At 44.3% G+C, this 13,872-nt stretch overlaps 1 protein-coding gene across 3 annotated transcripts in view; it reads right to left on the bottom strand.

The window, feature by feature from the left end:
- The window catches only part of ADAM23 (ADAM metallopeptidase domain 23), a 414,934-nt gene that overhangs the window by 49,059 nt on the left and 352,003 nt on the right, over nt 1–13,872 (bottom strand). For all 3 annotated transcript variants that reach the window (XM_075317711.1, XM_075317712.1, XM_075317713.1), the window contains exon 24: nt 4,539–4,650. In XM_075317711.1, the coding sequence (XP_075173826.1) occupies nt 4,539–4,650 (112 nt within the window). The remainder of the gene's footprint in view (nt 1–4,538; nt 4,651–13,872) is intronic.

Here is a 13,872-nt window from a genome sequence, read left to right as displayed (position 1 = left end):
AAGTTCACATACCCAACGTTCTTAATACCGTGTATTGCCCACTCTAAAATCAATGACAGCTTGAAGTATTTTGTGGTAGTTGTAGATGAGGCTCTTTATTTTCTCAGATGGTAAAGCTGCTCATTCTTCTTGGCAAAAAGCCTCCAGTTCCTTTCTTTCATGAACTGTACCCTTGAGTTCTCCCCAGAGTGTTCAAGGATTATTGAAGTCAGGAGACTGAGATTGCCACTCCAGAACCTTCACTTTGTTCTGCTGTAGCCAATGACTTGGCCTTGTGTTTTGGATCTTGTCATGTTGGAACGTCCAAGTATGTCCCATCCGCAACTTCCGGGCTGATAAGATCAAATTTACCTCCAGTGTTTGCTGGTAACGTGCTGCATTCATCTTTCCTTCAACTTTGACCAAGTCTCCTGTGCCTTCGCAGCTCACACATCCCCACATCATCAGCGATTCACCTCATTGCTTTACAAGTGGGAATAGTGTTCCTTTCATCATAAGCCTTGTTGACACCTCTCCAAATGTAATGTTTATGGTTGTGGCCAAAAAGTTTTATTTTGGTCTCATAACTCCAAATTACCTTGTTGCAGAAGTATGGAGGCTTGTTTCTGTGCTGTTTGGCGTATTGTAGGCGAGATACTTTGTGACATTTGCGCAGTAATGGCTTTCTTCTGGTGACTCGACCATGCAGCCCATTTTTCTTCAAGTGCCTCCTTATTATGCATCTTGAAACAGTTACACCGCTAGTTCCAGGAGTTATTAGACAGGGATGTTTAGGCAGGGAATTTTGGCCCACACATTTTCCTGCTGCTAGGTTAAAAGGCATATGGGACCTGACAGGTTCAATTTAACATGTGCCATTATATTGAGATTACCATCACTATTCACTCCATCTTTTTAATGTTTTGGCTGATCAATCTATATACAGTATGTGTATATAAAGTTGAAACCAGAAGTTTACATACATTATCTATAAAGACAAATATGCATGTTTTACTCACTATCTAACATGAAATCAGAATAAACCTTTCCCATTTTAGGTCAATTAGGAACCAAAATTATTTCTTATAGTCCAGCTAAAAGACTGCAAATTTACCATTGAAAGAAAAGTAATGCAGTGCATTTACAAGATTACTCCACTTTTTATATGCATTACATATCTAGATAAATTCTGAACATTGGAAATGAAGTATTTTTGCAACTAGCTTTAGTTAAAAAAAATTCAACAATTTTGTGTCAATGACTTCTTTGCAGACCAATACGTTAGATGAGGACTAGACATAAACATTAATGTTTCTCTAAACTGCTGGAAAATCTTTAAAAAAATGATGATTGGTGGGATTGTTAAAGCTCCTGTGAGATCAGTGGATGTCATAGCTGCTTGATTACCATTGAAATAAAGTAAATTATGGAAAGTTCAAAATACTCAGGATCTGTGGAGGTCTTAGAGATGAACACCCCACCTATAAGTATTTTATTCAATATCCTAATTAAACAATATTAAGTATAGTATCAAGGAGGACAATAAAATTCTAAAGGCCACTTTACACACAGAGATAAATCTTTGGCAGATCTGTGGTTGCAGTGAAATCATGGACATATTGTTCCATTTGTACACAGCCACAAACCTGGCACTGATTGTCCACAATTTCACTGCAACCACAGATCTGCCACAAATTTATCTGTGGGTGTAAAGTGGCCTTAAGACTAGAAAATTGAGGCTCATTTACACTGGCTGACAAAGTCCATAAATAACAGCTGATCACATTTCATCACATATGCAAAAGCCGCTTTGTAGCCTTCTTTGATAGCCCAACTGCCCTTCTGATGAACACAGAGTGATTGCTAATAGATTGTCCGGTGCTTTTAGAGTGTCACTGTTCTCGGCAGCAAACCACCTGTTTTTACACAGGATAATATATTGCTGAGAATGATGATTTTTAGGGCTAGCTTAAAAACCATTTCAGCTGGTACATCGTGTGAATGGCGGCTTGTTTACACTGCTTGATTATATTCAGGCAGTACAAATGCACGCTACATCTTCAAGAAGTACATAATCAGTCAACACCATTATCTTACTGGCCATGTGGTTCGATAATACGATAAAGCTATGTTCATACAGTTCATCTTAAGATGCAGCGTTTTTGGCCCCAAAAAATCCACAAAAAATGCACCCTAAGGTGGCCGTACCCTGTAGATAGCAGTCATCCAAATGCCCGTTTAGCTGACAGATATGTTTCCTGGCCAAGCATGAATGTGTTTTCGATAGGGAGATTGGAACTCCACAGGTGGTGACCTATGCCCTTTAAAAACAAAGGATCAGCTATGTCTAAATCTCACATGCCTAATTCTGTTTTCCTCCAACATCTGATATAGGGCTAAATTTCGGGAGAGTTTCCTCAGGAGACCTCGGTTCCACTTGCGTTTTGCACGGATTAGTGCAATCCGATAAAGCATCAGATTGCACTTGCACCAGTGCAAAACTATGAAGCAGTGTCCATCTTGGATTGATTTCTCATGCCATATTGGCATTTGCAATGAATCTCAGCATGCTGCATTTGGCAGCAAGTCTCAGCTCACACACCCCCACACAAGTCTAAGGGAGAGTGTGAAATATCGCAGTGCAGTTGGATGTCATCCAACTGCAGTGTAATATATGGCGAGACAGGCAGCAGAGGAGAGGGAAAAAGTGTTCCCTCTGTCTTCTCCGCAGCTGTGATCCGATTGCAAGATCGGATCATAGTCGCATGACAGCTCACACCCACAGCAGACTGTCATTAGCATATCGCTTCCGATGCTCTCACATTAGACGCTGTACACAAGTGGAACTGAGGCCAAATAACAAGCCACACACACCAGCTATGAACAAGGAATGAAAAAGGGTCATCTGAATTATTATTTTATAGATACTTAAACAGACCCTAAATGCTCTCCAGACAAGTCTATTTTAGTAAGTATTTGTATTTCCAATAAAATAATTCTGGAACATGTTTTTCTTTAAGTGGTAACACCTAGTTATCAATCTGTTCACTAATTTCTAGGAGCAATAACAGAAAAACACAAAGTTGTAAATAAAGATGCAAACAAAATATTTTGCTTGTTTTAGGCCTCATTCAGATGTCAGTGTTTTTGATATAAATAAAAAAATGGAGTGTTGTCAGTGTTTCATCATGGTTTGGTCAGTATGACATTAGTGGTTTGGTCAGTGTGACATTAGTGGTTTGGTCAGTGTGTCATCAGTGTTTGGTCAGTGTGTCATCAGTGTTTGATCAGTGTGTCATCAGTGATTGGTCAGTGTGTCATCAGTGTTTGGTCAATTGTCATCAGTGTTTGGTCAATTGTCATCAGTGTTTGGTCAGTGTGTCATCAGTGATTGGTCAGTGTGTCATCAATGATTGGTCAGTGTGTTATCAGTGTTTGGTCAGCGTGTCACCATTGTTTGGTCAGTGGGTTATCAGTGTTTGGTCAGTGTGTTATCAGTGTTTGGTCAGTTGCCATCAGTGTTTGGTCAGTGTGTTATCAGTGTTTGGTCAGTTGTCATCAGTGTTTGGTCAGTGTGTCATCAGTGTTTGGTCAACGTGTCAGCAGTGTTTGGTCAGTGTATTATCAGTGTTTGGTTAGTTGTCATCAGTGTTTGGTCAGTTATCATCAGTGTTTGGTCAGTGTAGTTTCATCATGGTTTGAGATTGAATACATACGTGTAACACGGACATCTGAATGAGGCATCAGGCCCACAGACTGCCAGTGTCATAAACAGCAAGCCTTTAGAATAAAGTAATCTACAGCACTGCAGCATGGTCAGAACTTTGTTATATATTATTTACAGATTATTTTGCTATGTAAAGTCATTTAGTATTACCCAACAGTAAAATGGTTGCCCTTGTACCTACAGGACAGACAAAACTCTAAAAACATGATGCATTTTATATGTGATTACATGCGGTTCTAAGACCGCCTCCATGAACCTTTTGGAGTTGAACCCTCTTGTATAAAGACCATTGTTCTCCTATACCTTCTTTAATGTCAATCATAATTTCCCAGAACCTTGACACCACATCACCTGGATCAACAGTTTATTCTTACCCTATTCCAAGGATTTAATGATGTTTTTTGGCATACTTTATTTCACCATCCTGATAAGATCCTGGCTATGTGGCCTTACTAGTATACCGTGTTACCATTACTACATAACAGATGCTTTTGGCTATACTTGGAATCAGACATATGTTGTAAAATGCTGCACAAATGACATCATTTAGCGAGTCTCCACCATGCCTCTATCAAAAGGGCTTAATATTTTAAAAATAAAGTTATTGTAATTCTAAACTTATTATTTTTCTAAACCTGAAGATTGATCCTTTTTTTTTCAATAAATGATTACAGCTTACTGTATCTAGTAATACACCCAATCCTGGCACCACATGATAAACAATTAATTGGATCAATCACAATAACTGTGGCATAAGTTCTAGAAGAAACCAATTCGCTGGACAGAAGATAGAGAGCATTTATAATTCTATTAACAACAAAATGACACAAACCCTTCGGTCCTTCGTCCTTTCTAACGGTAGGCTCTTTCTTTGGGTCATATATACTGCAGTCAGTTCCTGCCCATGTGGAACTGCATATACATGTGGCTTCATTGCTGCAAACCTGAAAAAACATCACATATGAATAAAGCCTGCTTTACACCATACGATCCAGCATACGATATCGTATGCAATCGTACCCACCCCCATCGTATATGTGCGGCACGTTCAATTTGTTGAACGTGTGGCACAAACGAGTAACCCCTGTCAGACGTACTTACCCGTCCATACGACCTTGATGTGGGCGTCGAACATCCACTTCCTGGAGTGGGAGGGACATTCGGCGTCACATCGACATCACGCAGCAGCCAGCCAATAGAAGCGGAGGGACGGAGATGAGCGGGATGTAAACATCCCGCCCACCTCCTTCCTTCCGCATTGCCGGCGGGAGCCGCAGGACATAGCTAAGATCTGTTCATCGTTGCCGGGGTGTCACACACTGCGATGTGTGCTACCCCGGGTACGATGAACAACCTGACGTTCAATTTTTAGGAATTGAACGACGTGCATGCGATGAACGTTTTACCGCTCAATCGCAATCGCACGTAGCTGTTACATGCTACGATGTACCTTACGATGCCGGATGTGCGTCACTTACGACGTGACCCCGCCGACACATCATAAGATACATTGTAGCGTGTAAAGCGCCCTTAAGAGTGTTTGAGTGTATTTATGAGTACACAAGTTGAATGAATAAATTAAATTTTAGAAAAGTTTTTATAGACCAAAATTTCCAATGAAATGCTCAAGGTTGGGCCTTACACTATTGTGTGTTTAAATTAAACTTTATTTTTATGTCCATAACTTCATTATATGATATCATGTCTCCTTTTTCTGTTATATATAGTGGAACCTTGGTTTTTGAGCATAATCCGTTCTGGGAGTGTGCTTGTATACCAAGTTACTTGTTTAACAAAGCAAAATACCCCATAGGAAATAATGCAAGCTCAGACAATTCGTTCCACAACTTGTTCAATGTCCCATCCTGGTCCCCTATTGTGCCATTCCACAAATGCACAAACACACACAGACATGCACAAACACACACAAACACACAGGCAAGCACACACACATATAATTCTCACCTTACCTTCCGTTCCCTCGCTGGCCTCATGGTTCTTGTAATTTGCCGGTACAGGATGTGAATCGGGTAACCATTGCGATCGATGCCGGAGCTTCCGCTGCCAGAGCGCTGACGTCAAAGGCATGAGCCGCTTTCCTCTGATTGGCCAGCACGCTGCCTTTGAGTAGCGGCTGACAGCGGAAGTTCCTCCATTGTCGCGATGGTTACCCAATACACATCCTGTACCGGCGAACTACAAGAACCATGAGGCTGGCGATGGAACGGAGGTAAGGTGAGCATAATATGTGTGTGTGAGTGCGTGCTTGTGTGTGTTTGTGCGTGTTTGTGTGTTTGTACGGACTGCAAGAGTGGGTTAGAGCACGGTTAAAGTACAGAACCGGAAGTGTCTGCGGTGAGTATTTGCTCGTACAGCAAAACTTGCTTGCAAACTGAGTTACAAATTTTCAGCAAGCTTTGCTCGTATAGCGAAATGCTCGCAAACCAGCTTACTCGTAAACCGAGGTTCCACTGTATTTCCATTTTTTTTTATCTTCACAGGGGCACTGAGCCATGTCTTAATATTCTGAAGGAATACATTTGTGGCAGAGCTCACTATATAGTGGGGATAATATGTATTTGATACACTGCCGATTTTGCACGTTTTCCCACCTACTAGGAACAGAGAGATCTGTAATTTTTATCATAGGTACATTTCAACTGTGACAGACTGAATCCCCCCAAAAATCCAGAAAATCACATTGTATGATTTTTAAATGATAAAATAGCATTTTATTGCATGAAATAAGTTTTGATAAAATAGAAAAACAGAACTTAATATTTGGTACAGAAACCTTTGTTTGCCATTACAGAGGTCAGACATTTCCCATAGTTCACACTGCAGCAGGGATTTTGGCATGCAGATCATCTCCAGATCTTTCAGGTTTCGGGCCTGTCGCTGAGCAACATTGAGTTTCAGCTCCCTTCAAAAATTTTCTATTGGGTTCAGGTCTGGAAACTGGTTACACCACTGCAGGACCTTGAAATGCTTCTATTGGATCCATTCCTTAGTTGCTCTAGCTGTGTGTTTTGGGTCATTGTCATGCTTGAAGACCCAGCCACGACCCATCTTCAATTCTCTTACTGGGGGAAGGAGGTTGTTGGCCAAAATCTCGCAATGTATGACCCTATCCATCCTCCCTTCAATACGGAGCAGTCATCCTGTCCCATTTACAGAAATGCATCCCCAAAGTATGATGTTTCCACCCTCATGCTTCACGATTGGGATGACGTTCTTCTTCCTCCAAACATGGCAATTGGAATTGATACTAAAGAATTCTATTTTGGTCTCATCTGACTACATATTGTAACATTCTCCCATGCCTCCTCTGAGTCATTCAGATGATAATTGGTGAACTTCAAATGGACCTGGACATGTGCTGGCGTGAGCAGGGGGGCCTTGCGTGGCCTGCAGTATTTTAGTCTTTGACAGCATAGTGTGTTACTAATGGTGATCTTTGAGACTGTGGTTCCAGCTCTCTTCAGGTCATTGACCATGTCCTTCTGTGTAGTTCTTGACCTTTCTCAAAATCATCCTTACCCCATGAGTAAGATTGTCAGTCATCTTGTGTTGCTTCCCTTTTCCAATAATTGCGCCAACAGTTGTTGCCTTGTCACCAAGCTACTTGCCTATTGTCCTGTAGCCCATCCCAGCAGGTCTAAAATTTTGTCCCTTGTGTCCTTAACCCCTTCAGCCCCAAGCCTATTTTGACCCTAAAGACCAGGCCATTTTTTGCAATTTTGACCAGTGTCACTTTATGAGGTTATAACTCTGGAACGCTTCAACGGATCCCGGTGATTCTGAGATTGGTTTCTCGTGTCATATTGGGCTTCATGTTAGTAGTAAATTTAGGCCGATATTTTTTGCGTTTCTTTGTGAAAAAAACGGAAATTTTGCGAAAATGTTGAAAATATTGTAATTTTCAAACTTTTAATTTTTATGCTCTAAAACCAACGACACATATGACACAAAATAATTAATAAATAACATTTCCCACATGTCTACTTTACACCAGAACAATTTGGGGGGAAAAAAAAAAATTAAGGAAGTTATAAGGGTTCAAAGTTTATGAGTAATTTCTCATTTGTATAACAAAATTTACAAAGCCACATTTTTTTAGGGACCACATCACATTTGAAGTGATTTTGAGAGGTCTACATGACACAGAACACCCAAAAGTGACACCATTCCAAAAACGGCACCCCTCAGGCTACTCAAAACCACATTCAAGAAGGTTATTAACCCTTCAGGTACTTCACAGTAACTAAAGCAATGTGGAAGGAAAAAATGAACATTTTACTTTTTGCAACAAAAATGTTAATTTAGCCTCAAATATTGCATATTCACAAGGGTAGTAGGATTAAATGAACCCCCAAAAATTGTTGGGCAATTTCTTCTGAGCACGCAGATACCTCATATGTGGCGAAAAAACACTGTTTGGGCGCATGGCAGGACTCGGAAGGGAAGGAGCGCCATTTGACTTTTTGAACAGAAAATTAGCTAGAATCGTTAGCCGCACCATGTTGCGTTTGGAGAGCCCCTGAGGTGCCGAAACAGTAGAGCTCCCCCATATGTGACCCCATTTTGGAAACTAGACACCTCATGGCATTTATCTAGATGTTTATTGAGCACTTTGAACCTCTGGGGGCTTCACAAAAGTTAATAGAGTTGAGCCGTGCAAATAAAAAAAAAATATTTTTACCACAAAATTGTTACTTCAACCAGGTAGCTTTTTTTTTCACAAGGGTATCAGGAAAAATTGCACCATAAAATGTATTGTGCAATTTCTCCTGAGTACACAGACATCTCATATGTGGTGGAAATTAAATGTTTGGGCGCACAGCAGGGCTCAGAATGCAAGGAGCGTCATTTGACGTTTCAAACGCAAAATTGTCTGGGATAATTAGCGTATTCCATGTTGTGTTTGGAGACTCCCTGAGGTGCCAAAACAGTGGAGCTCCCCCACATGTGACCCCATTTTGGAAACAAGACCCCCATGACATAGAAAAAAAATAGGGCGCACGCACAAATGTTCTGCAAAAAAGGGGGGGGGGGGACTAGGTGGGATGGAAAAAAGAAGTCCTGTCCAAAGTCGAGTACGACTGCAGGACGATTGCTGATCAGGTACCTAATTGTACATGTTTTGTTTTGTTTTTTTTCATTTGGGGTGCACAAAAAAAAGCAAAAACTAGAGCAACAATTACGTACCTGATCAGCCAATCACGTAGCTGATCAGCACTTGGCGGCAGGCAGGTGGGGGAGGAGGGGGGGGGAGAGGGAGTGGGAGATGCGATTGGGGATAGTTAGAAAAGAGCCACGAACAATACTTACAGGATGGATCAGAACAGCGGCAGATTGGGGGGCGGCAGATTGGGCGGCGGTAGATGGGGGGGCAGTGGCATATAAAGGGAGCATCTGTGAATGTGAGACGGCGGCGGCTGGGATAGGGTGGGGGCGGATGGGAGAGGGCGCAGTGGATGCAGGAGCGGCAGAGGATGGGGGGGAAGCGGGGATGGCAGGGAAGGGGAGTGGGAGGTGAGATTGGGGATAGTTACCCTACAGGATGGATCTAGGCAGCTGGATCACAGGAGATGAAGGAGGCAGCAGATCGGGGAGGGTGAGAGGTGGGAGAGGGAGCGCAGCGCAGATCACGGGGGAGACAGGTGAGCAGAGCACAGATCACGGGGGTGACAGGTGAGGGAGCACACATCACGGGGGTGACAGGTGAGGGAGCACACATCATGGGGGTGACAGGGGAGGGAGCGCACATCACGGGGGTGACAGGGGAGGGAGCGCACATCATGGGGGTGACAGGGGAGGGAGCGCACATCACGGGGGTGACAGGGAAGGGAGCACACATCACGGCGGTGACAGGGGAGGGAGCACACATCACGGCGGTGACAGGTGTGGGAGCGCACATCACGGCGGTGACAGGGGAGGGAGCACACATCACGGCGGTGACAGGGGAGGGAGCACACATCACGGGGGTGACAGGGAAGGGAGCACACATCACGGGGGTGACAGGGGAGGGGGCGGGTAGCTGACCACGGGGGTGAGAGGTGGGGGGAGCGTGCAGCACATCACGTAGGGGAGGGGGTGAGCAGCACATCACGGAGGGAAGGGGGCGAGCAGCACATCACAGAGGGGAGGGGGCGAGCACCGATCACGAGGGGGAGGGGCCGGGCAGCAGATCGGAGGGAGCGGTGGCACTATGACAGATGGAGGAGGACAGGGATCGCGCAGCACATCACATCACGGAGGGGGCGGGCACCGATCACGAGGGGGAGGGGCTGGGCAGCAGATCAGAGGGAGCGGTGGCACTATGACGGAGGAGGACAGGGATCGCGCAGCACATCACATAACGGAGGTGAGGGGGCGGGCACCGATCACGAGGGGTGAGGGGCCGGGCAGATCGGGGGGAGCGGTGGCACTGTGGCAGATGGAGGGCGGCAGCGGATCAGGAGGTGTGGCGGTGAGGGTGCGGGCAGCAGATACGAGGGGTGGGGGTGCGGGCAGGAGATCGGGGAGACAGGTGGCAGATCGCGGAGGGCAGCGGCGGCGGATCGGGAGGCTTTTCGCCGGTTTCATACAGTGCAATGGCAGAGCGGCAACTTCCGGGTCCCATGCTCTGGTCTCATAACAGCATGGGACCGGAGCTTGTCGCCCCGCCATTGCACTGTGTACACTCACTGTGCTGGCGTGCTGCAGGGACGACAAGTGAAGCTGATGGGGGCGGTCACCGGCAACAGGTCCACTGTGATTGGAGAAATCAGTCACAAGGCCGATCTCTCCAATCAGAGCTACTGGAGCTGGGGGAGGGTGATCCAGTGAGGTCACCCAGCTCCAGCCAATGGCCAGTGCTACAGCTGCACTGGCCAGGGCTGGATTTCAATGTTTCAGTCATTTTAAATGGCTGGAACATTACAGTGGCTGTGATTGGTTGAGCGGCGTTCGTCAGCCAATCACAGCCTCCGTAGGTCCGGGGAGGAGGCACCACCCCTCCTGAGGTCAGGAACAGGTCCCCTCCTCCCCGAATCTGCGGTTTATGTTAACAAAATGCAGTCACCGGAGGCTCCGGTGCTGCGATTCCGCCATGACGGAAAGATCCGTCCTTGGTCGTTAAGGCCCAGGGCACAAGGACGGATCTTTCCGTCCATGGTCGTGAAGGGGTTAAACAGCTCTTTGGTCTTAGCCATGGTGAAGAGGCTGGTGTGTGATTGCTTGAGTGTGTGATGAGGTGTCTCCTATACAAGTAACAAGTTCTAACTGGGGCAATTAACACAGGTAATGAGTGCAGAGTAGGAGGGCTTCTTAAAGATAAAAAAAACAGGTCTGTAAGAGCCAGAATTCATGCTAGATGGTAGGTGATTAAATACTTATTTCATGCAATAAAATACTAATTAATTATTTAAAAATAATACAATGTGATTTTCTAGATTTTTTGGGATTCTCTCTGTCACAATTGAAGTGTACCTACAATAAAAATTATAGACTTCTCCATTCTTTATAGGTGGGAAAGCTTGCAAAAATCGGCAGTGTATCAAATACTTATTTTACCCATTGTATATGGCTCCACTAGTAGCAGCTACGGTGTAAAGGAAAGCAGCTGGGTAGAATAGTGATAGGCATCTCACAGTGACATGGTCTGCCTACCTCTATGATAGGTACACAAAGGGTCTGAAAAGTGTATTGCTTGAAGAAGGCTGCGAGTTCTTACAAGGGCTACTATGGAAGGCTTGGCATACGCCACTCCACTTTGTAGGTTCTTGGGGAACTCTGAACTCCTCTAAACTCTAGACAGAGATATTAATTTACACATCACCCCTTTGGTTACGTTCACAGAATGGCTGCTGGCTGGTGGAGTGAGCTAGCAAAATAGTCAGAACACCGGATGAACTACATTAACTCAATCTCAGAAACATGCCAGTCCCAATCTGATTTGCCAAAAAAGACATAGCTTTCGAGGATGTGGTGTGTTTATGCTAACCTGGCTAATTCAAAGAAAGTAGTGTCAGCTTTCTAATTTGCCATGTTTGCCCCCCTTAAAATAAAAAAGCTTATACTCACCTGCTGTGCTGGCACCATTCCATTAGTGTCAGCATTTGCTCAAGCGAGGCTCATGTAAGGTTGCTGCATCATGCAAACCCCATACCCAATCACCTCTGACTTCACTATCCCCACCTTCAAACATATAAGTAATCAATAGGAATTGAACATTCAGTCACAGCCCTGACTTCCTCTTGATTACATATCATAGAATCATAGATTGGTAAAGTTTAAAGGGACCTCAAGGGTCATCGGGTCCATCCCCCTGCGAGTGCAGGCTTTCCTAAATCATCCCAGCTATATGTTTATACAGTTTCCGCTTGAAGATTTCCATTGATGGAGATCTCACCACCTCTCGTGGTAGCCTGTTCCATTCCCTGACGGCCCTCACTGTCAGAAAGTTTTTCCTAATGTCTAGTTTGAATCTCCTTCCTTTAAGTTTAATCCCATTGCTTCTTGTACTTCCTTGTGCTAATGAGAATAGGGTAGTTCCCTCTGCACTGTAATTACCTTCCAGATATTTGTAGACCGCTATTAAGTCTCCTCTCAGCTTTCTCCTTTTCAAACTAAACATCCCTAGTTCTTTTAGCTGTTTTTCATATGACATGGTTTGCAGACCTTCTACCATCTTGGCTGCTCTTCTCTGGACTTGCTCCAATATATTGATGTCTTTCTTGAATTGAGGGGTCCAAAACTGTATACAGTATTCCAGGTGGGGTCTGACCAGGGCAGAATATAGGGGAATAATTAGCTCTCTTGATCTAGATTCAATGCTTGTCTTGATACATCCCAGAATTGTGTTGGCCTTTTTAGCTGCAGCTCTGCATTGTTGGCTCATGTTGAATCTGGGATCCAATATTATGCACAAGTCGTTTTCGCCAGTGCTATCACCTAGTTCTATTCCTCCCATACTATATGTGCTTTTTACATTTTTTTTATCCAGATGTAGGACTTTGCATTTGTCCCTGTTAAACACCATTCTTTTTTCCTCAGCCCATTGTTCGAGTGTGTCTAGATCCTTTTGAATACGCTCTTTCTCCTCTCTAGTATTGGCTACTTCTCCTATCTTAGTAACATCTGCAAATTTTATGAGTTTCCCAATAATTCCATTATTCAGATCATTTATAAAGATATTAAACAGCACTGAGCCTCGGACAGAGCCTTGCAGCACCCCGCTTTTGACTTTCCTCCAGGTTGATGTGTAGCCATTTAGTATTACTCGTTGCACCCGATAATTAAGGCAGTTGTGAATCCATTTAACTGATTTTTTGTCAATTCCATGTTTGATCATTTTTCCAATGAGAATGTCATGTGATACTTTATCGAATGCCTTAAGGAAGTCAAGGTATACTATATCCACGGCATTACCCTGGTCCAACCATTCAGTGACTTTGTTGTAGAAGGAAATCAGGTTGGTCTGACAAGATTTATTGGTCATAAAGCCGTGCTGGCTTTGGTTGATTAATGCCCATCCAGGTACCAAGTAAATGTTCTTTGACAATTTGCTCTAAGATTTTTCCTTCAATAGATGTCAGGCTTACTGGCCTGTAATTCCCTGGATCCTCCTTTCCCCCCTTTTTTTAGATAGGAACCACATTTGCCTTTTTCCAATCTAGAGGGACCTCTCCTGTTTCCAATGACTTATTGAAGATTATTGCAAGCGGTCCGATTATTCCCTCAGCTATCTCTTTCAGGACTCTAGGGTGTAAATTGTCTAAACCTAGGGACTTGGTTTCCTTTAACTTGACTAAGGGGTACTTTGCACACTATGACATCGCAGCTGCGATGTCGGTGGGGTCAAATCAAAAGTGATGCACATCCGGCGTCGCTGTTGATATCGTAGTGTGTAAAGTGTTTTTGATACGATTAACGAGCGCAAAAGCGTCGTAATCGTATCATCGGTGTAGTGTCCGACATTTTCATAATTGCACGGCAGCGACGGTACGATGTTGTTCCTCGTTCCCCTGCGGCAGCACACATCTCTGTGTGAGAAGCCGCAGGAGCGAGGAACAACAGCTTACCTGCGTCACCGCGGATCACGCCGGCTATGCGGCAGAACGGAGGTGGGCAGGATGTTTACGTCCCGCTCATCTCCGTCCCTCTGCTTCTATTGGCCGCCT

Source organism: Anomaloglossus baeobatrachus, chromosome 7, assembly GCF_048569485.1.
Source record: "Anomaloglossus baeobatrachus isolate aAnoBae1 chromosome 7, aAnoBae1.hap1, whole genome shotgun sequence".
NCBI lineage: Eukaryota > Metazoa > Chordata > Amphibia > Anura > Aromobatidae > Anomaloglossus > Anomaloglossus baeobatrachus.
Note: the sequence above shows the minus strand (reverse complement) of the source record. Positions and strands in the feature narration are given on the sequence as shown.